This window comes from Cuculus canorus, chromosome 12 (genome assembly GCF_017976375.1).
Source record: "Cuculus canorus isolate bCucCan1 chromosome 12, bCucCan1.pri, whole genome shotgun sequence".
Lineage (NCBI taxonomy): Eukaryota > Metazoa > Chordata > Aves > Cuculiformes > Cuculidae > Cuculus > Cuculus canorus.
Window position 1 is genome coordinate 17,389,967 of NC_071412.1, and position 23,233 is coordinate 17,413,199.

The window sequence follows — 23,233 nt, forward strand, 5'->3', positions numbered from 1 at the left end:
TGGGTTAAGAGGCACAGGTGCTGAACCACAGTTATTGTCCATTTTGTCCACCCTAGACTACTTGGGAATTGAGAGTAGTGGGGCTTGGGTGGCTCAGGGTACGTGAAATATTCTGCCTGTTGTTTAAATCTTTGCATTCTCACTTTAGGAAGGGGTGTGGGAGGGGTTAAGTGACTCTTTCATTTTCTAGGTGACGGTGTGCCCTTGACTGTGTCCATGCCAAATCGTATTGCTGTGCCAGTGACCTTGGCTAGCCAGCAGGCAACTGTGGCAGCAAGAACAGCCACCCTAGAGCAGCTGAGAGAGAGGCTGGAGTCGGGAGAGCCTCCGGAGAAAAAAGTCTCACGGATGAGCGAGGAGGAGCAGCGGCTTGTCCAGCAAGCTCTTCAGCGCAACCTCTTCAGCATGGCACGGCAGATCCCCATGAAGATCAAAATCAATGGCAAGGGTAAGCAGCACCTCTGGATGCACAAAAGGCCTTTGCAGTCTGTTGCAGGGAGGGCACTGCTTCCAACGTAGGGTGTCAAACACAACTTGATTATCTTGCTGGGTACCAAGCAGAGATCGCTATCAAGGAGCTGTTCAAGTGGAGCGCAATAACCGCAAAGCTAAACTGTAGCAATATTTTGTTAGGTTTTACTGCTGCTGGTTTTACTCTGTTCTTGTTCATGCATAACCCAGCATCATCTGAATCCATTGTGGATTCAGAAGCACCCTAGGTGTGTTCAGAAGGCACCTAAGCTGATAAAACCCACCTACCTATACGACCAGACCCTTACTCTGAGCTGCTTATCTCCTGTATCAGTCACAGTGAGACTGCTCCAAAACTGAAGCTGTTGTGTGTGAACTTGTGCTGTTGGGGAATTAACCAGTTTCAGTTGGTTTTAGCTCAGTTGTCTTTGCAGCAGCGCTCTGTTCTATACTGTAGTTGTGTTCCTTCCTTCATGAGAAGCACAGGGGTTGGCTGAAATTGCTTTTGATGAGGTTGTAGCGAGGTAGGGGTCGGTCTCTTCTCCCTGGTAGCCAGTGGCAGGACAAGGGGAAATGGCCTTAAGATGCACCAGGGGAGGTTTAGATTGGATATTAGGAGAAATTTCTTCACTGAAAGGGTTATCAGGCACTGGCAGAGGCTGCCTAGGGAGGTGGTTGAGTCACCATCCCTGGAGGGGTTTAAAGGAGGAGTAGATGTTGTACTTGGGGACCAACCAAAACAATTCTGTGTTTATACCTGGTGCACACTTCAGATTCGAGAGCATGGTCTAGCCTAGCCAACGGCAGCCCTCTGTCTCTGCAGTCAGCAAGATCGCTTTCAGAGAGGAAGCCCATCCTGTGCCAGATGCTCAGCTACCCTCTGCCCTGCTCTCATCTGAGCCTCATGCCACCATCATGCTGCAGGGAATGATTTTGCATCCATTCCTGCTCAGGAATGATTTTAATGGAGGTGGTGCTAAAAGCTTTTTCTGTATGGGTAGCAGACTGCAGGAGAGCGCTGCCTGGCTTTTAGGATGCAGGTGTGATGCGAAGGCCACAAAGACCTGTGTATGTGCAGGGGGCTCTGTGCATCCCAGGGCTTCTGGCAAGGCAGGTGATTTCTCCCACCATCTGCTGCAAGCCCACATACAGCCTCCAGGCAAAGAACTCCTGGATGGCTGGGTTAGAAGGTCACATATAAGCAGCATTCATGGCCTGGGAAATGGGCTCCTGAAATGCTTTGTGAAAGGGGAGTCACCCTGTAAAGGTCATGTTGTCAGGATCAATACTGTTATATAGTGGCTTCAAAAGCTGATTAAGTGCTGTGGCTCCCTTACCTGTCCTGGGGGCTGCACTTCACGGGACAGCAAAGCCTCAGAAAATGTCAGTCCAAACAGCTGCTTCCTCCAAACCTTTTGATCCATTCAAATTAAAGGTCTCAGACTCCCTATTAATTGTACATTCGGATGTGGGTGTGAGGCCAGGCAAGTTTGGCACTGCGTAGAAGAAAGGGAAGAGTTTTTCTTGAGGCCTTTGCTAGCGAAGCTGGTAAATGCTTTATGGAGAAATACATATGGCAAGGCAGGTTCCTCTCTGAAGCAGCAGCAGATGTGAAGATGAGACTTCACATCACCATTCCTGGTAGCTGTGTGTCCTGAATCTCACATTTACATAAAACCTAAATAAAAATGGTAAAAGGGAAGACAAATTTTATCAAGTAATATTCATTCCCTCTCATCTCACCTCTCTACCCTAAACTTCTGAATCAAAATGCTAGGAACGTTAATCTCTACAAATGGTACCAGGGTAAGGGCTGAGCCAGGACTCAGTACTGTTCCCACCATTGTTAGGTGGCTGCAGACAAGTCTGTCCTGTCTTTCAAGCCCTAATTTTCCCAATTGCACCTAAAAAATTATATTGTGCTTTGTGGAGTGTTTCAAAAAGCACCGCGTGAGCTTATCACAGCTTCATAGCAACTTCTAGGTTAAATGTTAACAGCGTCCTTAGCATTCTTTACGGGGACAGTGGACTTGCTGTCCCAGAGGACTTGAAAGGAGCTAAAACCATACATTTTACATGCAGTGTTAGGGCCTGAGCTGACTGTTGGCATAATCTCTTTTCTGTTTAAATAACCGGTTGCCCCAAAGCCAACATTGGGTGGACTGGTAGGCATGCTACAGCTGTGCAAACTGTAAGCACGCATTCATGAGTGCAGACAAGCAGTCTTGCAGCTCAGGCTCACGTGGAAACATGGAATGGTTTGGGTTGGAAGGGACCTCAAAGCCCATCCAGTTCCAACCTCCTACCACAGACAGGAACACCTCCCTGTTGCTCCAAGCCCCATCCAACCTGGCCTCGAACACCTCCAGGGATGGGGCAGCCACCACTGCTCTGGGCAACCTGGGCCAGGGCCTCCCCACCTTCACAGGAAAACATTTCTTCCTAAAATCTCATCTCAATCTCCCCTCTTTCAGATGAAAACCATTCTCTCTTGTCCTGTCCCTGCCCTCCCTAATCCAGAGCCCCTCCCCAGCTTTCCTGGAGCCCCTTTCAGTACTGGGAAGCTGCCCTAAGGTCTCCCCTACAGCCTTCTCTTCTCCAGGCTGAACAACCCCAACTCTCTCAGCCTGTCCTCATATGGGAGGTTCTCCAGCCATCAGATCATCTTGTGGCCCTCACAGTTATGGGCTGCTCAGGTTGGAGATCCAGGAGAGCATGACATTCAGCTCCCTGTAAAGATCAGTGCAAACGTAACCCCTGCTCTGCGCTGACACCCACCATGGCTGAGAAAGGACCCTCCAGGATGAGGACGCAGCACAAATCAGATTTCACAGGCACCATAGAAGCAGCCAAGTACGTCGTTGCCACTGTGTCCCCTCCCTCCAGTGGCCACTGGAGCTGCTGCAGCCTGCATCCTGTGTCCGGCACAGGGGGTCTCGACAGCTCCCTGAGAATCCATACCCTTCAGCGCAGCAGGAGAGGACTCTGCTGCAAACACAGCCACAACCAAACCAATCTGTCTGATCTTGTCTCATGTCCTGGCAGTGTTTCTGTGGAGGGGGAGTCAATTTTGGCCTCTGGTGTGTGAGTTGGAGAAAGATTTGCTGGAGGCTCCCAGCCGATGCTCAATTCACACCAAAGCACTTCAACACCTTTGTGGACTTCAAATAGGACTAGAAGTGGGCATTGCATGGGGATTTCCTCACCAAAGAGGAGAGAAAAGGAGGGCCGTGTACACTTTTAGTCACCTCTGGATAGAGCAGGGAACAGAATAGTTGCTCTCTAACTCTGCATCTCTTCTTTTTTGAAAGAAGATAAACCAGACTCGGCGACGGCAGCAGCACTGAATTTGTCACCTAATGGCATTGGGAGTATTAACATGTCGGTGGAGATTAACGGCACAATTTATGCTGGTGAGGAGGAACCACTCCCGGGGACGGGTAGAGGGCCTGGCTTGTGGAGTGGAGTGGGATGGGGAGAAGGGTGGGGGTGCTCCTGGCACTGATCTTTGCCAAAGCCCAGCACGCACAGCCTGTCTGGCATAGAGAGCTCACAGGGAGATGGTTTCTGTTCTCTTTTTGTGTTCCTAGGTAGTCAAGACGAATGCCTGCCTTTGTGGTGGTGGTGGTTGTTAGTATTTTTAAATCTAAGGGAAGGGACTTCTATGGAAGTGTTAATAGGAAGGAGTAATATCACCCTTCTCCTTTTCCTCCCCATCTCTGGGAAGTGTGAATTGTAGTCCCCTGTCCTCTGCTCAGGCTGTTCCAGTTCTGCAGATAGCACACAAAGCCCAGGCAGGAGGCCTGGCACTGCGATGCCAGAAAGTTGCTTCTGTCCTCCGAAAGTGTTGAAGCTGTTTGGCTTTTGGTCCTCTGTAAGCAAAACATCTGTTGTGACAGAGGCTGCCTGGAAAAGTCCCGGAGGATCCTCTCTCATATCTCTTCTCCAAGCCTTCTTGTCTTGTACGGAGTCTCTTTCTGTCAGGATGAGGTCTTTGGGGTTGGACACTTTGCTCTGTGCCCTGTCCTCCTCAGCTGTGCCACCCTCCAGTCCCAGTAACCCTTCTCTACCTCTGTGTGCCTTGCAGGAGTGCTCTTTGCGCAGAAGCCAGTCGTCCATCTCATTGCAGGCTCCAGCACCCAAAGTTCCTGCAGCAGCAGCAGCAGCTCCCACTGCTCTCCCAGCCCTACCTCATCCCGGGGAACGCCCAGCGCAGAGCCCTCCACCAGCTGGTCTCTCTGATGGTCGGCCGAGCCTGCTGTCTCTCACACTGGCCCCCGGCAGCTCTTCCTCTCTGCTCTCCGCAGGGAGAGAGCCGGGAAGGAGTCGCACAGATTACCTCATCTCAAGGAACCTGCTTTTGTGGTTGGCCAATGGCAAGATGATGATGCTGAATCCTTTCCATGCCAGCGAGTTTTTCTTCATCATCTGTTTGTCGAGCCTTTTTTCTTTGTTCTCCCCTTTCTTCCTCCCTTTTGCTTTTTGTTTTCTTCCTCCTCCTCTCAGGGTTTGCTGTGTTCCTGTTGGGGGGTGGGAAATGAAGGGGGAGGGGGCACGCCTGGCGTTTTTCAATCAGGGATCGTCTCTAGGAGCTGCGGGTTGAGAGATGGCTGAAACGTCACCAAGGCAGGTGGAAAGAGCTGGAGCTGGGGCAGGGAAAAGGGGGTTCTCCTTGAACCACGAGGACTCTTCCCACAAAACAACTCAGTGTATTGACAATCCTAAAGCCAGCGGGGTGCCTTGCCCCTGTCCTCCCGCGGCTTGTGCTGCAGAAGGCCGGTGGCTGCAGAGCAGGTGAGCTTCCTCACCTTTCTCCGGGCCCTGTTGTGTGTCCTCCCCTAGAACATGTGCTCTTGGCTTGGGAGCCTCCTTCCCCCTCTCCGAGGTCTTGGCAAGAGTGGAAGGACTTTCTCACCACTACTTTGGCTCACAGACACATCAAAAACCTTTTGATTGGCTGCTTGTTCTCCTGGCTGGTGCTGGCCTCTTCCCTCCTGTTGCCTTCTTCAGGCTTTCAGCCCAGTTTTAGATGCCCTTGACCTTTTTCTCCCATTATGGAACTCATCCCTCTGACATTCACCCTGACAGCCTAAACTTATTGGGGCTCACTGGTGTGATCCTCAGCTGTGATCCTTGGCACAAAAGGGCTGGTGTTGAGGTTGCTGTAGGCTTCCTGGAGGGGCTTCCTTCTCACTAAGTGTCTTTCAGTAGCACCTGGAAGCTGAGTAAAGAGAAGGTGAAGCTTGAAGTCTGCATCAGTGGGCTCTGTAGGTATTGCGGTTAACGTGACCCATGTGTGTCTTCATCGATCTCTGAACAAGCCTACAGATACCCAGTGCCCTTCAAATTATATGTGAGCAAAAAGAAAGTGGTTCTCGGTTGAGTAAGAGCTTTTGCTGTCCTGGGTGGAAGCAGAGAAAAGGAAATCAAGCCCTTTCTTGCCCTTTCCCCTTAAACTTCCAGCTGAAAGGAAGCAAAAGCCAGCTCCCCTTGTCTCTGGAGCCAACCCAGCTGAGTAAGTGACTCCAGGAGCTCAGCTCCTGCTCAGGTGGTGGCCTCCTGTCCCCTCTTGTCTCCTGGCCTTTCCCCAGCCTGGAGATGTGGTCCAAGCACCATCCATCCTGCCCTGGTGACGTCCTTCCCATCCTCCAGGCCTAAGTCAGGTTTTTTTGAGCAGATGAAATACCTCAGATATGTACTTGTTGTTGGGTTTTGTGTTTGTTTGGGGTTGGTTTGTTTTTAACCTCTTCAGGAAGTATTGGCATATCTTATCGCTTGTTTTTATATGTGGTTTTGCTGACATTGTGTTTTATTTTTTTTTTATTGTTGATTGTATCACCAAAGACAGGAAAAAAAAAAAGACTGAGCGAAGGAGCTGTGGCTTCCCCATCCTTTGGGCTTAGCAGGAGAGGAGCTGGACAGCATTATCCCAGGACATGTGTATGCAAGGAAGATAGGTAGAGGGAGGAACAGAGGGCAGGAGCAGCTGCTGACTGAGATCTGTCCTTCATGTTGGACACAAAGGTGTCTCCTTTAAGTCCCTATGAGTCTTCCAAGCTCCAGGAGCTATGCTTCCCTTTAATGAAGCTGCTCAGTGCAGCTGGGAGCTGGCAGCGCTGCTCTCACCACAGATGGGCTCTGTCTCGTGCGTGGAGGTAGCGAAGTTATTCTAGTTCTCTTTTTCACCCATTTTGTAATGACTACCCCAGCTAGTGGGTATGTAGCAAAAACCAGGCTGTAACTACAGAGGTTAGCCTACTAAAAACCAGTTCTCTGGAGTGTGGGGGACGAGTTGCCATGTGTCAGATAGGTTTGGGAAGAGGATGTCCCCTTGTATCTGCTCCAGCGGGGTAGTAGAGCTGTGGAGAGCATTTAGGACGAGAGGCTGTGCCTTCCTGCACCACTGAGTCTGAGCACAGCCCTGAAGTGCCCATCCCATCCCTGCCTGGTGGTTTTGGCGAGGCAGTTAAGGCTGTGCTTTCTGAGACTCTGCAGGTTCAAGGAAGCTGCTCTCCTGCCGCAGCATCATCCCTCTGCTCCCAGATTGCCCGGCTCGCAGAAGCTGTTTATTTTATACTACTGAAAAGAGTGTGGTTTAAAAACTACCGGGCCAGATTCTCACGGGAGAAGCCCCATCAGCAGCCTGAGGATTTGGTTTCAAAATGTACATGAAAACAAAATGAAAAACCCTTCCTTTCACCTCTCAAATATCAGGGTCTCCTTTTTACCCCCCAGCATTGTTTGCTGCGCCACTGCTCTGGTCCTGCAAGACAAGAGCTCGTGTCAAGGTGTCTGTAGGCAGGAGCTCTGTGCTCTAAGGACAGTTTGAACAGCACGGCTTGGGTCATCCAGCAGCATGAGGACTCAGTAGGATGGAGAGGGATGAGAATGCACATGTCCTAAGATAGGTGCTGATCCAAGATGCCCCATCTCTGGCTGCTTTTAGGTGAAGCAGTGTCCACACGTCGGGCACCGGGAAGCCAAGCAGCTCTTTGGCTGCAGGGCGTTTGTTTGGCAGATTCCGCAGGCCTCCATGGCATTTCATCCTCGCAGGCTCGGAGAGGCTTTTTCAGACTCTGGGGCTCACTCAGATGGGGTTTTATTTCCTTTTTTTTTTTTTTTTTTTGTTTTCTTCTGGTTGGTGTTTTTTTTTTTATTTGGGGTTGGGGGCTGTTTCCTACATGTGGGACTGGGGCACTTTTTGCTTTTCCTTACGCTTTCTTCTCTGGTCCTGGGGAGCAGAGGTCGGGAATTGGGTGGGTTTGCTTCTATATCACCTGCTAACATTGTGTTCTCTTGCACAGAAAGGCACTCGAATCACTGAACTGCTAAACAGCTTTGACACTACTAGAGTATTAATGTTTATAAGCTTTACACAACTAGACTGGAACTAGACAGGGACTAACAGATTGTTTTGTATCCAATTCAGGGAAAGAATCAAGTTGGAATGCGTAACAGATACCTCAGTAAAAATAAGCTGCAACAATAACCTGGTCCTGTCTCAGTACGCGACGACAAGGACTGGCCGTTCAGACTGTGAAGAGTAACCCTGTCCCTAAGCCTGGCTTTGATGCTGGTGCTTGGCTTTACTGCACGTTTCGCCAAGCTCCAGCTCTCCTGCTGAGCTGCCGGGCTTTGGGGCCAGGGTTATGGAAACCAGCAGCAGAGGCAGGGTGGAGGAGCCAGCGAGGGTGGTGGATCCCCCCCTTCTCCCTGGCTCTCCTTCATTTCACTTGACCGTGTGCGATTGTATAGTACTCAGGGGTTTTGATACTGCGGGTAGGACTGTTCCTCGTGGGAAGCGCTCCGCTTTGCAGTGTGGCTCATTCTCTTTCAGCTCCAGCCCAGCGAAGGTTTTGCAGCGAGCAGCCAACAAATAAAAGCCCCCAGCTTGCCTCTCTGCAGCCTCCGTGCTCCTATTGCAGGGGGAGATTTGCCACCTGAGTGGTCCCATGCCCAGAAAAACCAAACCAAACCTCCTGCTCCTCTTCCAGCAGATCCCAGTTTATGCTGGGAAGGCACAAAGATTGAGAGCTGGGAAGGGTGGGAAGAGGCGAGGGGGAGGCTGTGCCTGCTCGGCTCCCAATGTGAATGTGTCACACCAAGTTCTTTTGGCTGCTGCACACGTGTGTGTATGCTCCAGACGGATTTGGATCAGAAGATGTTTTCACCAAACAGCTGCAGCAGCCTTGCTACTAGTTTTCTTACCTATTTAAAAAACAAATAAAATAACTAAATAAAAAAAAAAGAAATGTGATAGCCTAGGCGGTGGATAAATACCTCAAGGTCTCCTTCCAACAAGTGTCTGTATATGTTGTTGTTGGGTTTTTTCTATCTTACACGTTATCTGAATGTTTATATTCCAATAAACTTCTACCTCTTCACACGGTGACCCTGCAAGCCTCGTTTGTCTGAGGTGGGGAATTCAAGGTTTCCCAGCCCCTTTTTTCATCCTGGGAAAGTATTCCTGGAGACTAGCTCAGCCTCGATGAGGTCTGTGTCCCTGTAGGCTGTTGGGCTCCCAGTTTGGGCCTCCATGGGGAGAACTGGGCTGTAAAGCCAGATGGGTATAAAGGGGGTTTGCTCTCTTGTGGGCACAGTGGTTGTTGACAGATGGGTTGCACTGGAGCTGCGTTCCCCAGGGCTGTCCCTGCCCTGTGTCCCTCTGCGAGGGCCAGACTGGTGCAGGAGCCTCTCTCCCAGTCCCTCCTGTCACCACCTCCTCTGCTTCTCTGTGGTTTTGCTGTTTATGTGGCACCTGACATCGTGTTTCCAGTCATCAAACCAGTTCAGCAGCTGGAGAAAAACTGGTTTCTAGCCCTTTTTGTACCAGTGCCTCTGAGGCCCCAGTGTCTGCATGAGGGTGGCCATGGTGGTGAAGGCAAAGGTGAGAATGAGGGTGGCCATGGTGATGAAGGCAAGGGTGAGGATGAGGGTGGCCATGGTGATGAAGGCAAGGGTGAGGATGAGGGTGGCCATAGTGATGAAGGCAAGGGTGAGGATGAGGGTGGCCATGGTGGTGAAGGCAAGGGTGAGGATGAGGATGACCATAGTTCTGAAGGCAGCAGTGAAGATGAAGGTGGCCATTGTGATGAAGGCAGCAGTGAGGAAGAGGATGGCCATGGTGATGAAGGCAAGGGTGAGGATGTGGGTGGCCATGGTGATGAAGGCAGCGGTGAGGAAGAGCGTGGCTATGGTGGGATGCGGATGACCGTGGTGATGAAGACAGCAGTGAGGAAGAGGATGGCCGTGGTGATTATGGCAAAGGTAAGGATCCCCCCGGTGACAAAGGCCCCGCCCCCCCCGCCCCGGCGCGTCAGGGGTGAAGCGCGGGGCGGGGCCGCTCTGAGCACGCAGCGGGCGGGGCCGGAAGCGGTGCCGTGGGGGGAAGCGGAAGTAGCGCCGGAAGCGGAATCGCGGGCGCTGCGCGGCCGGAGGGGCCGGGCCGAGCGGCGGTGAGCGGGGGGGTGCGGTTCGGGGGGCGCCTGGGCCGCTGCCGGGCCGAGTGTGAGCGGCGGCCGCGCTTCCCCGCAGATGCAGCCCTGCAGGCGGTACCGGTCCCCGGAGCGCGACGGCAGCCCGGGCCCGCGCGGCGGGAGGAGGAGGGGCTGCCGGGGCCGCCCGCGCCGCCGGGACCCCGCGCCGAGATCGCGGTCTAGGAGGTAAGAGCGGCGGAGAGCGGCCCGGGGCTGCGGGCGGGACCGGGGGAGGCGGTGTCAGAGGCGGTGGGACCAGCAGGGAGCGGGGGGGGGGATTCCGCCTCTCTGCTTCGCTCGGCGAGACCGCACCGGGAGCCCCGCGTCCAGTTCTGGAGTCCTCAGCGCAGGAAGGACATGGAGCTGTTAGAGCGAGGCCATGGAGATGATCCGAGGGCTGGAGCACCTCCTGTGCGAGGGCAGGCTGAGAGAGTTGGGGTTGTTTAGCCTGAAGAAGAGAGGGCTCTGGGGAGACCTTAGAGCAGCTTCCAGTACTGAAAGGGGCTCCAGGAAAGTTTAGGAGGGACTTTTCTCAAGGGCGTGGAGTGATAGGACAAGACACAATGGCTTTAAATTGGAGAAGAGAAGATCTAGATTAGGTGTAAGGAAGAAATTCTTTATGATGAAGGTGAGGAGGCCCTGGCCCAGGTTGCCCAGAGAAGTGGTGGCTGCCCCCTCCCTGGAGGTGTTCACGGCCAGGCTGGATGAGGTTTTGATCAGCCTGGTCCAGTGGGAGGTGTTCCTGCCCATGGCATGGGACTGGAACTGGATGGGCTTTGAGATCCCTTCCAACCCAAACCATTCTGTGATTCCTGGGTTCTTGTGGTGGCTCTGAAGGCTCCTGGGCTACAGTGCAGGCCGCCCTGAGCTGGCAGATGATCCCTGACTTGGTTCACAGGCCCCACGGGTGGTGCACAGGGCTCTGGGCTGGCTCACAGACCCTGATCCTCGATTCTGATCGAGTTTCCAAGCGAGCACAGAGCAGTTCCAGCTCTCCTTTCCTGACAGTGGATCAGATTCAAACCCATAAACCCCTGCAACTGAAGCAGAGGGTTCCCTGAGAATGCCATCCCTTATGTGTTCCTGACTCTGCACCAAGCCAAAACACCTTCCCAAAGCAACATCTTTAACATTCGTGGGGAAGAACAGCCTGCCCTGGAATCATGTTTCCGGTTCCACTGGAGCCATTCAGGTCGCTATCCTGACAGCTCTTCCCTCTGTACAAACCGGATTGAGTGTAATGATGCTTTTCTGCACCTACACTGTCAAAACGGACCTGAGCATCGCTCGCTCATCTTTCGGTCAACTCTGGATTTTCCCTTTGATCCTCCCTTTGTTTAGTATTTCCACAGGGACAATTAGGCACTGGAAGCCGGGCAGATATAGCTTCTGATAACAGGAGCTGCAGTGAGGGTTCTGGAATCGAGGCGGGAGCAGTGGTGGGGAGCTGTGTGCTGGCACATTGTGGCGTGCAACTGCAATTGGTGCCTGTGCCAGAGCAGAACAGCGCAGGGGCAGCTAGAAGGGAGCCGTGTTCTTCACTAGAGAAGGGATCATCTGCCTGGATTCGCTGCTGGTGAGGCTGCGCCTCGAACCCTGTGTTCAGTTTTGGGCCCCTCAGTACAAGGAAGACATTGAGGGGCTGGAGCACATCTGGACAAGGGAACAGAGCTGGGAAGGGTCTCTGCGCCCAGGGGTTCTGGGAGCAGCTGAGGGATCTGAGTCTCTTTGGCCTGGTGAAGAGGAGGCTGAGGGGAGACCTCATCGCTCTCTACAGCTGCCAGAAGGGAGGTTGTAGTGAGGTGGATGCTTGACCCTTCTCCCAAGGAACAGTGATAGGGTGAGAGGAAAGGGCCTCAAGTGGTGCCAGGGGAGGTTTAGATGAGGTATAGGGAAAGAGTTCTTCACTGAAAGGGTTCTCAGGCAGTGGCAGAGGCTGCCCAGGGCAGTGGTGGAGTCTCTATCCCTGGCCGTGTTCAAAGAATGCATAGATGGGGCACTTTGGGGCATGGTTTAGTAGGCATGGTGAGGTTGGGCTGATGGTTGAACTGGATGAGCTTAGAGGTCTTTTCCAGCCTTAATGATTCTGTGATCTTTAAATGCCTGCAATGTTCCACAGATTAATTTCTCTTTCGAGCTTGGCTTTTGTTTACTTGAAAGAAGTGGATTGTGAAATGTGGCTGATGTACCCAATAAGCTTTCCCATTCTTTCATCTGGTGGGTTCTGAGAGACAGATCTGGGTGGAAACAGGCTTTTGCTAGTGAAAACTTTCCTGTTCATTTAGTCGCAGGCTCAGTGATCTCAGGCTGCTCCTTCTGGACCCTCTGTGTCTGGAAAGCACACACTGAGGTTTCACGGAGGTGTGCTTGTAGTTGGTGTTGATGTTGGATTGGAGCCGAGGGGGGATTTTGTGTGCTGGGTAGCCTGGCGGTGGTGGAGAGCCGCTGCTGCCTTGGCAGGCTGATGGATGAACCACTACCACAGGCTCACCTGCGTCTGTGAAGCCATCAGCATTCATTGTTGTCAAAGCAGAGGCACAAACAGTGCAAGTTCTTGTTTCTGCAGCAGGGTCTGGGTTGGAGAAGTTGCTACTCATGCTCTCTGTGGGCTGACAGGAGCAGCCTGGTGTCTGCCCAGAGCGCTGCTTTTATCACTGGGAAGCTCCCACACTGTTCTTAGCTCCGAGCTTTGACGCCTGGCCTTTCCCGATGCAGAGATGAGTTTGTCCTGAAGTTTTCCTCCTGTACTGTTAGCCCTCTGTCATCACTAGAGCCGTGGGAGCTTTACTGTGCCACAGAGACCAGATTTTTCTGTGGTTCTTGCTAACGATCCGCTGAGCTGGTGTGCGTGTTACACCGAAGGCTTGATGTGCAGGAGACGCCGGTTCCCCTGGGGTGGTGATGAGGGCACCACTGCCTTCAGATCTCGTTTACTCAAGAACTAATGAGCGCCCTTCCTGTGGGAGAGAAGAAACACTCTTAGAAAAACACTTGTGTGAGGTGAGGGAGGCAGCTCAGATTGAGCTCTGGGTGGGGGGTCCCCCTCTCCTCAGTTCGTTGAAATGTGGCAGTGCCGTGCGATTTTGGTCTCTTCTGTATAACAAGCGATAGGGCGAGGGGAAATGGCCTCAAGTTGCACCAGGGGAGGTTTGGGTTGGATATTAGGAAACATTTCTTTACTGTAAGAGTGGTGAAGCACTGGCAAAGGCTGCCCAGGGCAGTGGTGGAGTCCCCGTCCCCGGAGGGGTTCAAAACATGTGTAGACGTGGCACTTGGTAACATGGTTCACAAGGCACAGTGGTGTTGGGTTGACAATTGGACCGGATGATCTTAGAGGTTTTTTCCCAGCCTTAATTATTTTCTCTTGCTATCTTCCTTCTTTTTCTTATCTGGGAAACAGCATTCAAGCCACAGTGGGGGTTGGTTTGAAGCAAGGGTGCTTTCTGCTGTTTCCCTGCCGCCAGGGAGAAGGAGCAGGAGTGCATTGTTTTGGTGGGACTCTGCCTTTCGTGCTTCTCCAAGCTCATAAACGCGTTCCTGTTTGTGCTGCAGCCCGGACAGGATGCCTTACTACAGGAGGTACAGACGAGACAGCGACGCCTACAGATTTGAAGACCAGAGCCCATCTTTCGGAGAGGATTATTACTCGACCCGCTTGCGAAACTGGCGGCGATCCAGAGGCAGGGAGCAACGCCGTCCAAAGAAGCATCAGCATCACTACTGGAGACGCAGGACCAGGTCTTGTAGCAGTGCTTCCTCGGTGAGTAGCATCCAGGACGAGGTCAGGATTGTTCAGGGGTTTAACTATTCTTACCTCCTTTCAGCTCGGAACTCTGGGTGAGTACCTCTAATCCCATTTTTGTGTTTGTTTTCATTAATGTAGAGTCCAAAACCTGTGTCTTGTTCAGCGGGAAACGTTTGTAGCGATTGGTTTTCACAAGTCCAACCCCTATAGCTTTAATACGTTAGGAAACCAAGCTGTGTTCTTTACGGACGGGGAGGGGATCAGGGAAAGCTGCAAATGGCGCACATGTGGTAGGCTGACAAGGACAAGCCTTGGCTGCCGGCCAGCCAGGCTGCTGGGGATTGGACATTGCTCAGGTTTAGACACAGCCGGCGCTTCGCTTCTGCGTTCTGCTGCTTCTTGGGGGTTGGGCGTGCAACAGTGGCACAGAGCGCTCCTCCAGGGCAGCTCCTTTGGCTGTGTGCTGGGATCCCGTTCTGGATGGGATCCGTCAGCCTGCTTCTTCTGAGGTGTTAGCCCTGTGATTATTAACCCTGTCCCACTGAACTGAGAGAAAGGCTCCCACCTTCTGAGGGTGTGCACGTGTCCTTGCCTGTCTCCACATTCTTATCCTTGGTTTCTCTATAAACTTCCCCCTTTTCCATCCTGAAATGCCCAAGATGTTTCAAGGGTTAACAGGGAGTACGTGAATGGTTCCAGGACCAGGAGTACCCTGGAAGTGTTGTGAGGTATCAGACCAAGCGTCTTGCTTCAACGCTTCTGCCCTGTAAGGAGCCCTTCCATCTCCCACAAGTTTGGTGCTTTTAAATGTTACCACAACCAAACAGCTGAGCCCTGATCCCCATAGTTATAGCAGAGCTGCACGGCTGAGACTCTTGACGGTCTGTTGCTTCCCTCCTATTCCTTCTTTCCAGCTAACTTTGGTTTTAGAAAGAGTCAGGGCTGCGATGAAAAGGCCTCAGTGTGATTTGCGTGTGCGGTGAGGAGGGTGTGCAGGTCTGGGCTGGCATGGTCTAAATCCTTTACAGCCTCTCAGCTGTCTCTGCTGTCCTCTCTCCACTCTACTCTCTTTCAGCTGACCTTTGGGGTGGGATTGTAGCTCTTTATTTTGGATCAGCTGGGAGGTGAGGGGTGCAGCAGAGAAGCCTGACAGAAGCTCAGGTGTGGAGATATAGAGCTTTCTATTAATTTATTTGGCCGTAGAGTTTGTAACTCTTCTTAAGGCTAAACGGAAAAAGATTGGGAATTAGGGCAGCTTTCTTTGTCAACCCTGGGTGCTCTCGGGAATGTTCGGCTGGTTTTCCAGTAGAAGCCAGCAGCAGCAGCAGGGAACGTGACCTCATACCTTTAGTGGACGCCTAACATGGAATGAAATGCTCCCTGGGGATTCACCTGACTGCCCTGCTCCTAAAGTTCACCCAGGTTTAAAACTGCATCCTGAGGCAGCACTGAGTGTGTTTGCAGCCAGTTGAACGTAGGGATTTAGGATCGGTGTGGTAGCTGGTCCCGCCAAGGAGGGAAGGACTGGTTTGCAGGGGGGCAGGACAGGTTTCTGGGTGGCTGCCGATCTATTAACGAGTACAAAAGAGGGAGAACTGCTACTCTGGCTTCTACTGGAGAGCGTGGCCAAACTGACAGCTCGTATTCCCTTTGTCACCTTTGCCAGCGGAGCAAGTGACATTCTTCTGGCAAAGCCCTCCTCCTCCTTCTGGCAAAGCCCATCCTCCAGTGCTGTGGAGGACACTGCTTCTCTGTGGGAAATGGTGGTGCCAAGCCAAGCCACCTTAACACGGAGCTTCCCAGCTGGTTCTTCCCTTCAGAGAAGAGGGGGGCGTTTTCCTGCCTTAGCGGAACTAATGAGAGCATTTTCTTTACATACCTGTAGCTGTTGATGACTTTTCTGTTTTGAAGTTAGTTTGTGTCTTGACGTGTCCCTTGCAATATCCCTATCGTTATATATGCTGTGTGCCTTATGAAATGCTGGCATCTGGAAAATCCAACCACCGACGCACCGTCGTCTCCTCCTTTGAATGACAACAACACAATCCTGCCACTCGGAACTGCCCGCTGTGCGCGCTTGGTCGTGTGCCGTTTCGGCGGGCGGTGCATACAGAGAAGCCAACAGAGCAGTAAGCGCAGCAGGAGCGTGGAAGATGACAAGGAAGGCCACCTGGTGTGCAGGATCGGCGATTGGCTTCAAGAGCGATGTACAGCCACCTTTCGTAAAACTTTACCTCTCTACTTTCTATCCCCGTGTTAGATGAGATCTCTCGTATTGTACTGGAGGGGTCTCTAGCATTGTATTGCTTATAACGAGATCGAGCAGTAAATTGCCTGGGCAGACAATAGACACTTGAGTTTTAAAGAGCGTAGCAGTGAGAGACACTTTTTTGGTTTGACTTTATTGCTGTGAAATTGCAGGACCTCAGGTCTCGCCAAGCCTCTGAAGTTCACATCTGCTCCTGTTTTCTCTCCTAGATGAAATTGTTGGCAGCCTTGGCGAAGGCACTTTTGGCAAAGTGGTGGAGTGTGTGGATCATGCCAGGTGGGCATCTCTCACAGAATTCCAGAATGGTGGGGATTTGGCAGGGTCCTTTGCAGCTCACCCAGTTCAACCCCCCTGCTAAAGTAGGCTCACCTGGACCAGGCTGCACAGGAACACATCCAGGAAGGGTTTGGATATGTCTGGAGAAGGAGACTCCACACCTTCCATGGGCAGCTGATTCCAGTGCTCCAGCACCCTTGCAGTGAGAAAGTGAAATTGTGCAGAAGTATTGATCTGCTGGAGGGCCGGGGGATCTGCAGAGGGACCTGGACAGGCTGGATCCATGGGCTGGAGGGCGGGAAGGCTCTGCAGAGGGACCTAGACAGGCGGGGTCCGTGGCTGAGACTGATTGTATGGGGTTTCACAAGGCCAAGTGCCAGGTCCTGCACTTGGCCACAACAACCCCATGCCACACTCCAGGCTGGGGGAAGAGCAGCTGTAAAGAGCCCTATGTAAAAGGAACTGGGGGTGCTGGTCAACAGCAACTGAACATGAGTCAGCAGTGGCCCAGGTGGACAAGAAGACAAACAGCATCCTGGCTTGGATCAGCCATGGTGTGGCCATGAGGAGCAGGGCAAGGATTGTCCCCCTGTACTCAGTGTTGGTGAGGCTGTACCTTGAATCCTGGGCACTAGTGAACAGAGTCCAGCCCAGTCCTCCTGCCCCTCCCCTTTAGATCTTGATCAGCATTGATGGGATCCCCTCTCAGCCTTCTCCTCTCCAAGCTGAACAGACCCAGGTCTGAGCCTCTCCTAAGAGAGCTGCTCCAGTCCCCTCCTCTCAGTGCCCTCCACTGTACTCTTTCCAGTTGTTCCTTTCCCTGCCAGACAGCTCGTCTGGCCCTTGTGCATCCAGTCCAGATGCTCACATGGTGGGACAAACTCCGCCAGTTTTGCCTGGGACCCCACTGGATCAACCTGTTGTCACTTTCCCCTTATTGCCATGGTAGAACTTAGAGCAAGGAAAGGGGCCTGGTTCATACCTCAGGCCCCTGAGTTCGCAAGGGAGTTTTGTTCAGTAGTGGAGGGCTTTGGCGGTTCTGCAGTGAACTCCAGCCAAGGGATGGGGGAGAGCGACCTCCTCATCTGCCAGGGTTCTTCCCCCCTCCTTTTTAGCCTCCCCTGTGATTATTAGACTCCTCCCCTGTCTCTTCCTGCCCTTTTGTCCGTCTCTGCGCCCCAGGCTCAGCTTAGCACAGGAGTCTGCCATCTCCTGCCCTCTCAGCAATCTCTGGTGCAGCTGGAGAGGGGAGACAGCTGCTGGAGGCACAGCATCAGGAAATGGGGTTGGAGCTTGCTTGGTATTTAACTGCTGGTCAGACAGCATCAAGCTTTGTTGGAATCCGGCAATGACTCAGCCTCTGAACACAGGAAAACGTGACTGGAGTAACTGGTGTGTGCCCTCTCTGTGCAGTGAGGCGAAGCGTACGTAGGCTTTTTCTCTGACTCCATCCTTTTGTCTCCCCCCTTACAGAGGCAAATCCCAGGTGGCGCTGAAAATCATCAAAAATGTTGGAAAATACCGAGAAGCAGCCAGGCTGGAAATCAACGTCCTGAAAAAAATCAAAGAGAAGGACAAGGAGAACAAATTGTAAGTTCCTGGGTTCTTGGTACCTTACAGACAAGCAGTCTGCTTGGGTGACATCCAGAGAAACTCGGGGCTGAGGGCTGGAATACCTGCTTCTTCCTCTTACGCAGGGAAACCTTCTCATTGCTCTGCGTTTTGGAACAGTTTGTCTCTAGTTCTACTGAACACTTGTTATCTCTTAAACACGCTAAGGTCTAGCAAGGAAAAGTGAACCAAAGCTGCTTCTCTAACAGCATTGTCCCACTTGAGCTGGCAGTCTCTGTCAAAAGGGAGCAGGAGATGTCTCCTCGATTACGGTGCTTCTGAGTCAGTTTGCTTTTGCTCACCAGCTGCTTCTGAAGTAGCCACAAACTGGGAGAGTGGCTGTTTTGTCGTGCTAATGACGGTTAATCCTCAGGTCTTTCTCTCCACGCAGCTTATGTGTCCTGATGTCAGACTGGTTCAACTTCCATGGCCACATGTGCATTGCCTTTGAGCTTCTGGGCAAGAACACCTTTGAGTTCTTGAAGGAGAACAACTTCCAGCCATACCCTCTCCCTCAGATCCGGCACATGGCCTACCAGCTCTGCCATGCCTTGAGATGTACGTCACCGGGCCAGAAGGGGTGGAAGGGAGCTGGAGCGGAGTTGGCGCTTTGGTGTGCAGAGGTGTGGGTGCTTCAGTCCATCGTTCTTAGATAGGACTTTTCTCTCTCCCTGCGCAGTTTTACATGACAACCAGCTGACTCACACTGACCTCAAGCCAGAAAACATCTTGTTTGTCAACTCGGATTTTGACACGCTGTACAATGAGAAAAAGGTGGGTTGTGTCCAAAAGGGATCAGGAATAGCCTGCCTTACCCTGCTTGCAGAAATGGGATCTTCCCTGTTCCATATATGCCCCAAAGGGCCTTAAGTCTGTTTAGTGACAACAACCTGGAATTGTGGAATTGTTTGTGCCTCAAAACCTATCCAATCCCAACCCCCTGTAATGGGCAGGGACACCTCCCACTGGATCAGGTTGCTCCAAGCCCCGTCCAACCTGGTCTGGAACACTTCCAGGGATGGGGCAGCCACCACTGCTCTGGGCAACCTGGGCCAGGGCCTCCCCACCCTCACAGGAAAATATTTATTCCTAAAATCTCATCTCAATCTCCCCTCTTTCAGCTTAAAACCTTTCCCCCCCATCCTCTCCCTGCACTCCCTGATCAAGAGCCCCTCCCCAGCTTTCCTGGAGCCCCTTCCAGTACTAGAAGTCTGCTCTAAAGTCTCCCTAAAACTGGAAACCAGGCCTCTTTCTCCTGTGTCTTCAGAAAGTCTTAAGGCTGCGTCCGTGGCTCTGGGCTGTGGAACGTTCAGCGATCCTTAGCACTGATCCAAGATGTAAAGAGCTCAGAGCTTCACAGTTGTAATCCCTCTGATTAGAGCAGACATGGCAGTTCTGGGTTCAGAGTGCTCCTCTTGCAGCCTCGCTTAATCCTGAAGCAGCTGCTGGAAGTGCTGAGAACTTCTTATTTGCTTGCAGAGCTGTGAGGAGAAATCCATCCGGAACACAAGCATCCGTGTGGCAGACTTCGGAAGTGCCACCTTTGATCATGAGCACCACACCACTATCGTGGCTACCCGGCACTACCGTCCCCCTGAGGTGATCCTGGGTGAGTACTGCCGGGCTTTCTGCGGTCTCGGATGGGTGGAGGAGTACGGTTGTCCCAGGGGTGCTGTGGGATGAGGCTGTTCGGAGGAAAACCAGGTTGAGAGCACTCCAGTTCCTGGGGACAGCCTGCTCTGTGCATTGCAGCAGCGCTGCCTCAGTGGTGCCCAGGTCTGGATTGTATGGAAGGTGTTCAGTGAGAGCACAAGCCCTTGGCGTGGGGCGTAAAGAGATGAGGAGAGACTTGGGAAGTGTTCAGCCTGGCTCCTGGGGAGTGTGGAGTTAGCATAAGCTGAAACAGAATCACCTGGGGGAGACCTGATGGTCCTCTTGCCCATGTGCAGCACGGGGAAGCGTGCAGACACACAAAGACAGAAGTTAATCCCTCTGGGTTCATCCAGGAACTAGGAGAGGTTGGTGGGAATGTGAAGTTAATTTAGTTCTCTTTGCAGAGCTGGGCTGGGCACAGCCGTGCGATGTCTGGAGCACCGGCTGCATCCTGTTTGAGTATTACCGTGGCTTCACGCTCTTCCAGGTACAATACCTACTACCATGATTCCTCGATGTCTAAAAGGGCTCAGGTTTATGTGAAGGGAATGGAAACGCAGAGGTGGACAGGAGCGGTGGTGTTCCTGACTTTCCTCCTTCCCCTGTATTTGTACAGGTGCCTGAACTTCTGACTTGTGGATTAACACCCCACTGCTCTTTTCCTTTGCAGACCCACGAGAACCGTGAGCATCTCGTCATGATGGAAAAAATCCTCGGGCCAATTCCGTCTCACATGATTCACAGAACTCGGTAGGAACCGCATCCCGAACTCAGACAGCCCAGTCAGCTCTGGGTGGAGTTACTCAGGATAGAATGTCTCCATCCACCTACGTGGGCGTAAGGGTGGGAGACCTGCTGGGGGCCTGTCCCACGCACAGCCTTACTGAACGCTGCCTTTCCTCTCCAGGAAGCAAAAATACTTCCACAATGGGAACCTGGTATGGGATGAGAACACGTCCGATGGGAGATACGTCCAGGAGAACTGCAAGCCCCTGCGGGTAGGTGCTGCTCTGCGCTCAGGGAGGGCTGGTGGGCAGTACAGGTTCCCTTCCCCAGCTCAGTGGTAGGAATTTCCCTCAGTAAGAGGCTTTTACAGAGCCCCAGGTGCTAACAGAAGTTTGTGGAGCTGATGGAATCAGGACAGGCGCTGGGGAAGAATCACAGAATGTCTTGAGTTGGAAGGGACCCACAGGGATCATTGAGTCAACTCCTGTCCCTGTATCGGGCAACCCCAACTCTCATACCATGTCTGAGTGCCTGGTCCAAACGCTTCTGGAATGTCGTTAGCCTTGGCACCGTGACTGCTTCCCTGGGGAGCTGCTCCAGCGCTCCACCACCCTCTGGGTGAAGAGCCTTTCCCTATGTCCAACCTAACCCTCCTCTGGCATCTTCCTGCCATTCCCTCAGGTCATTAGTCACCTGTCGAGAGAAGCGCTCAGGACCTGCTTCTCCTCCTCTCCTTGTGAGGAAACTGAACTGCTGTGAGCTCTCCCCTTCTCCAGGCTGAGCAGACCCAGTGAATTCAGCCGCTCAGACGGCTTCTCCTCTAAACCCCTCACCAACTTTGTGGCCTCCTCAAGGGTGGGAGACAGCCAGTACCTCGCTGTGCCCCACAGAACCAGGGCCTGTCCTGCTGGGTCGCTACACCTCTCCCTACCCTTCTCTTGCAGACCTACATGCTGCACGACTCACTGGAGCACGCACAGCTCTTTGATCTGATGAGGAGGATGTTAGAATTCGACCCTTCCCGCAGGATCACGTTCTCGGAAGCCCTCTTGCATCCCTTCTTTGCTGGCCTCTCCGCAGAGGAGAGGATGCTGTGCGGCCGAGGCGCCAGCCGGGACCTGAGCAGATGACAGCTGGGAAGGGTGTGATGCCAAACGGATCTGTACATACGGAGCAATCCGGCCTCCGCAGTCCAGTCCCGCTCGCTCTCTTCTCTCAGAGGGGCTGGGACTCTGCGCTAAGGACCCTGGGCCAGGGAGCGGAAGAAAAGCTACATCAGAAAGCACAGATTTGTTCTATTTATATGTTGTAAAGTTAAAATAAACTTGTTTCTTATTGTTTGATACTTCCCTTGTAGGCAGGTGTAGGGTTTGCTTGCTCCCAGTTTTGCCTTTTCTGCAAAGGAAGATGGAGTTGTTGGAAAATTAACTGGAAACAAAGCACCAGGAATCTTTGCTCCAGTAGAGGGTGAGAAGTGAGGGGGAGTGGACTGAACTCTTCCCCGCTGCTCCGAGCGTTGCCGAGCTGCAGGAAGGCTCGCGCGAACAGCAAGTGTCGGGCTCCAGGCTGACAGCAGAGCAATAAAGTAGCTGCAGACACAGAGCACACATGAATAGCTGCACTTTATTTCAGATTTCCCCCGGTAGCGGCAGGAATGAGTCGTTACAAACATGAGGTCACACAGAGAATAGCGAGCTGTGACGCAGTGCAGTGATCGTCACGTGTTTGGGACCAGAGCAGCGCTCACAGGCAGTTCCGGTGGGGTGGCTGTGGTGGGTAGGAGCAGCAAGAGCTCCATCCCTGGAGTGAACTCTGGCAACGTGGGAAAGGAAGGGATCCAACCCCTTTCTGAGGCTTTGGTGCTCCAGATGCACACGGGATGCATTTCATGTGGGTGAGGTTGAATCCCAGGTGTGAGGGCACACTGGAACATCACCCCAAACCCTAGAATCCCTTTCCTTACGGGAGAGTTTGTACCTTAATACTGCTCACAGGATTTTTGCTTAACCACGGGGATCCCGGTCACTGCACGGGGCCTGGGTGCTTCCCAGAGCTCCACAGGGGCAAGGACGGACCTGATCTCAGCTGCCATTCCTGCAAAAACTTCTCCTGGCTCTGGGTGCACGGCACAGCGGCAGACAAGGACCCCAGACATTCCCACACGGCCACTGCTCAGTGCGCAGACTCTGCTGCACAAGAGCTGAAGCCAGCAAGGAGAGCAAAAACGGAGACAGCAAGTTCTAGTGTGCCTCACACGAGGGAAGTGAAAACGAGGGGTCTGAAAAGCCAATGCTGAGCTGTAACAGTGATGACCAAGGGATGGGTGTCCACCTTTTGAACCCAGCTGCTGCTCCTCTGCCCGGCAAAAGATTGGGTAAAGCAGAACCAGCTGAAAAAAACAGAAGGCAGAGGGACACTGCATTTGTACTGTAAATATCCAGCCTCGTTGCTGTCCCTGCCCTTCACGGCTGAGCCAAGACCACAGCCTGGCAAACGCCAATGACAGCTCCAGCTGAAACGGAGGTCGCTGAGGAACTGCCTCAGCTCTACCTCTCCTATGGGAACTAAGAACCGCACAAGGGCAGAGCTGTGCCCACTATGGCACTGCCACTCCAAGGCTGCGGCTCCTTCACCCAGCCCTCAGCAGGGAGAGTTCTCGGGTAAACCAGAGGTCCAGACAGTACAAGGGGCAGAGCCTTCCTCCTTCTCAGGTGGAGGGTCTTCCTCCATTACTCCACACTTCCAGGTAGTTATTAATTACTCAACCGCTTCTTTTCAGCCAGGGAATCTCTTCCCTCTTCCTTTGACACACTTGGTCTGCATTCCAAGCAGACGGAAGAAGTGCCTGATGTGTAAATCCTCACCCCTCGGAGCACAAGGGGGCCCTCAGTGTTGCTAAGTGGGCTCCCCCAGCAACAGAGCTGGAACAGTGAGGGACCATTCCACACACCACTGTGCTTCACTTCAGGAGAGATCCAGCTCCCCTGGCACCATCTGAAGCCCAGT

At 52.7% G+C, this 23,233-nt stretch overlaps 2 protein-coding genes across 5 annotated transcripts in view; both read left to right on the forward strand.

Moving 5' to 3' along the window:
* The window catches only part of ARID3B (AT-rich interaction domain 3B), a 40,288-nt gene extending 31,447 nt beyond the window's left edge, over positions 1 to 8,841 (forward strand). For 2 of the 3 annotated variants that reach the window (XM_054077878.1, XM_009568863.2), the window contains exons 7-9: positions 191 to 448; positions 3,783 to 3,884; positions 4,559 to 8,841. In XM_054077878.1, the coding sequence (XP_053933853.1) occupies positions 191 to 448; positions 3,783 to 3,884; positions 4,559 to 4,713 (515 nt within the window). In that variant the 3' untranslated portion in view covers positions 4,714 to 8,841. The remainder of the gene's footprint in view (positions 1 to 190; positions 449 to 3,782; positions 3,885 to 4,558) is intronic. The other variant, XM_054077877.1, reaches the window with a different exon arrangement.
* Positions 8,842 to 9,839: 998 nt separating this feature from the next.
* Positions 9,840 to 21,818, forward strand: CLK3 (CDC like kinase 3). 2 transcript variants are annotated; one of them, XM_054077884.1, is made up of 13 exons: positions 9,840 to 9,926; positions 10,006 to 10,133; positions 13,500 to 13,707; positions 15,806 to 15,899; positions 16,171 to 16,237; positions 17,711 to 17,827; positions 18,240 to 18,406; positions 18,528 to 18,622; positions 19,328 to 19,457; positions 19,906 to 19,988; positions 20,172 to 20,251; positions 20,409 to 20,499; positions 21,172 to 21,818. In XM_054077884.1, the coding sequence occupies exons 2-13, from the start codon at positions 10,006 to 10,008 to the stop codon at positions 21,355 to 21,357; spliced, it is 1,446 nt and encodes a 481-aa protein (XP_053933859.1). In that variant the 5' UTR covers positions 9,840 to 9,926; the 3' UTR covers positions 21,358 to 21,818. The 2 variants fall into 2 exon arrangements, with proteins under 2 accessions (XP_053933859.1, XP_053933860.1); XM_054077885.1 differs by lacking the exons at positions 9,840 to 9,926; positions 10,006 to 10,133; positions 15,806 to 15,899 and having other exon boundaries at positions 13,601 to 13,707; positions 21,172 to 21,817.
* The last annotated feature ends 1,415 nt before the right edge of the window (positions 21,819 to 23,233 follow it).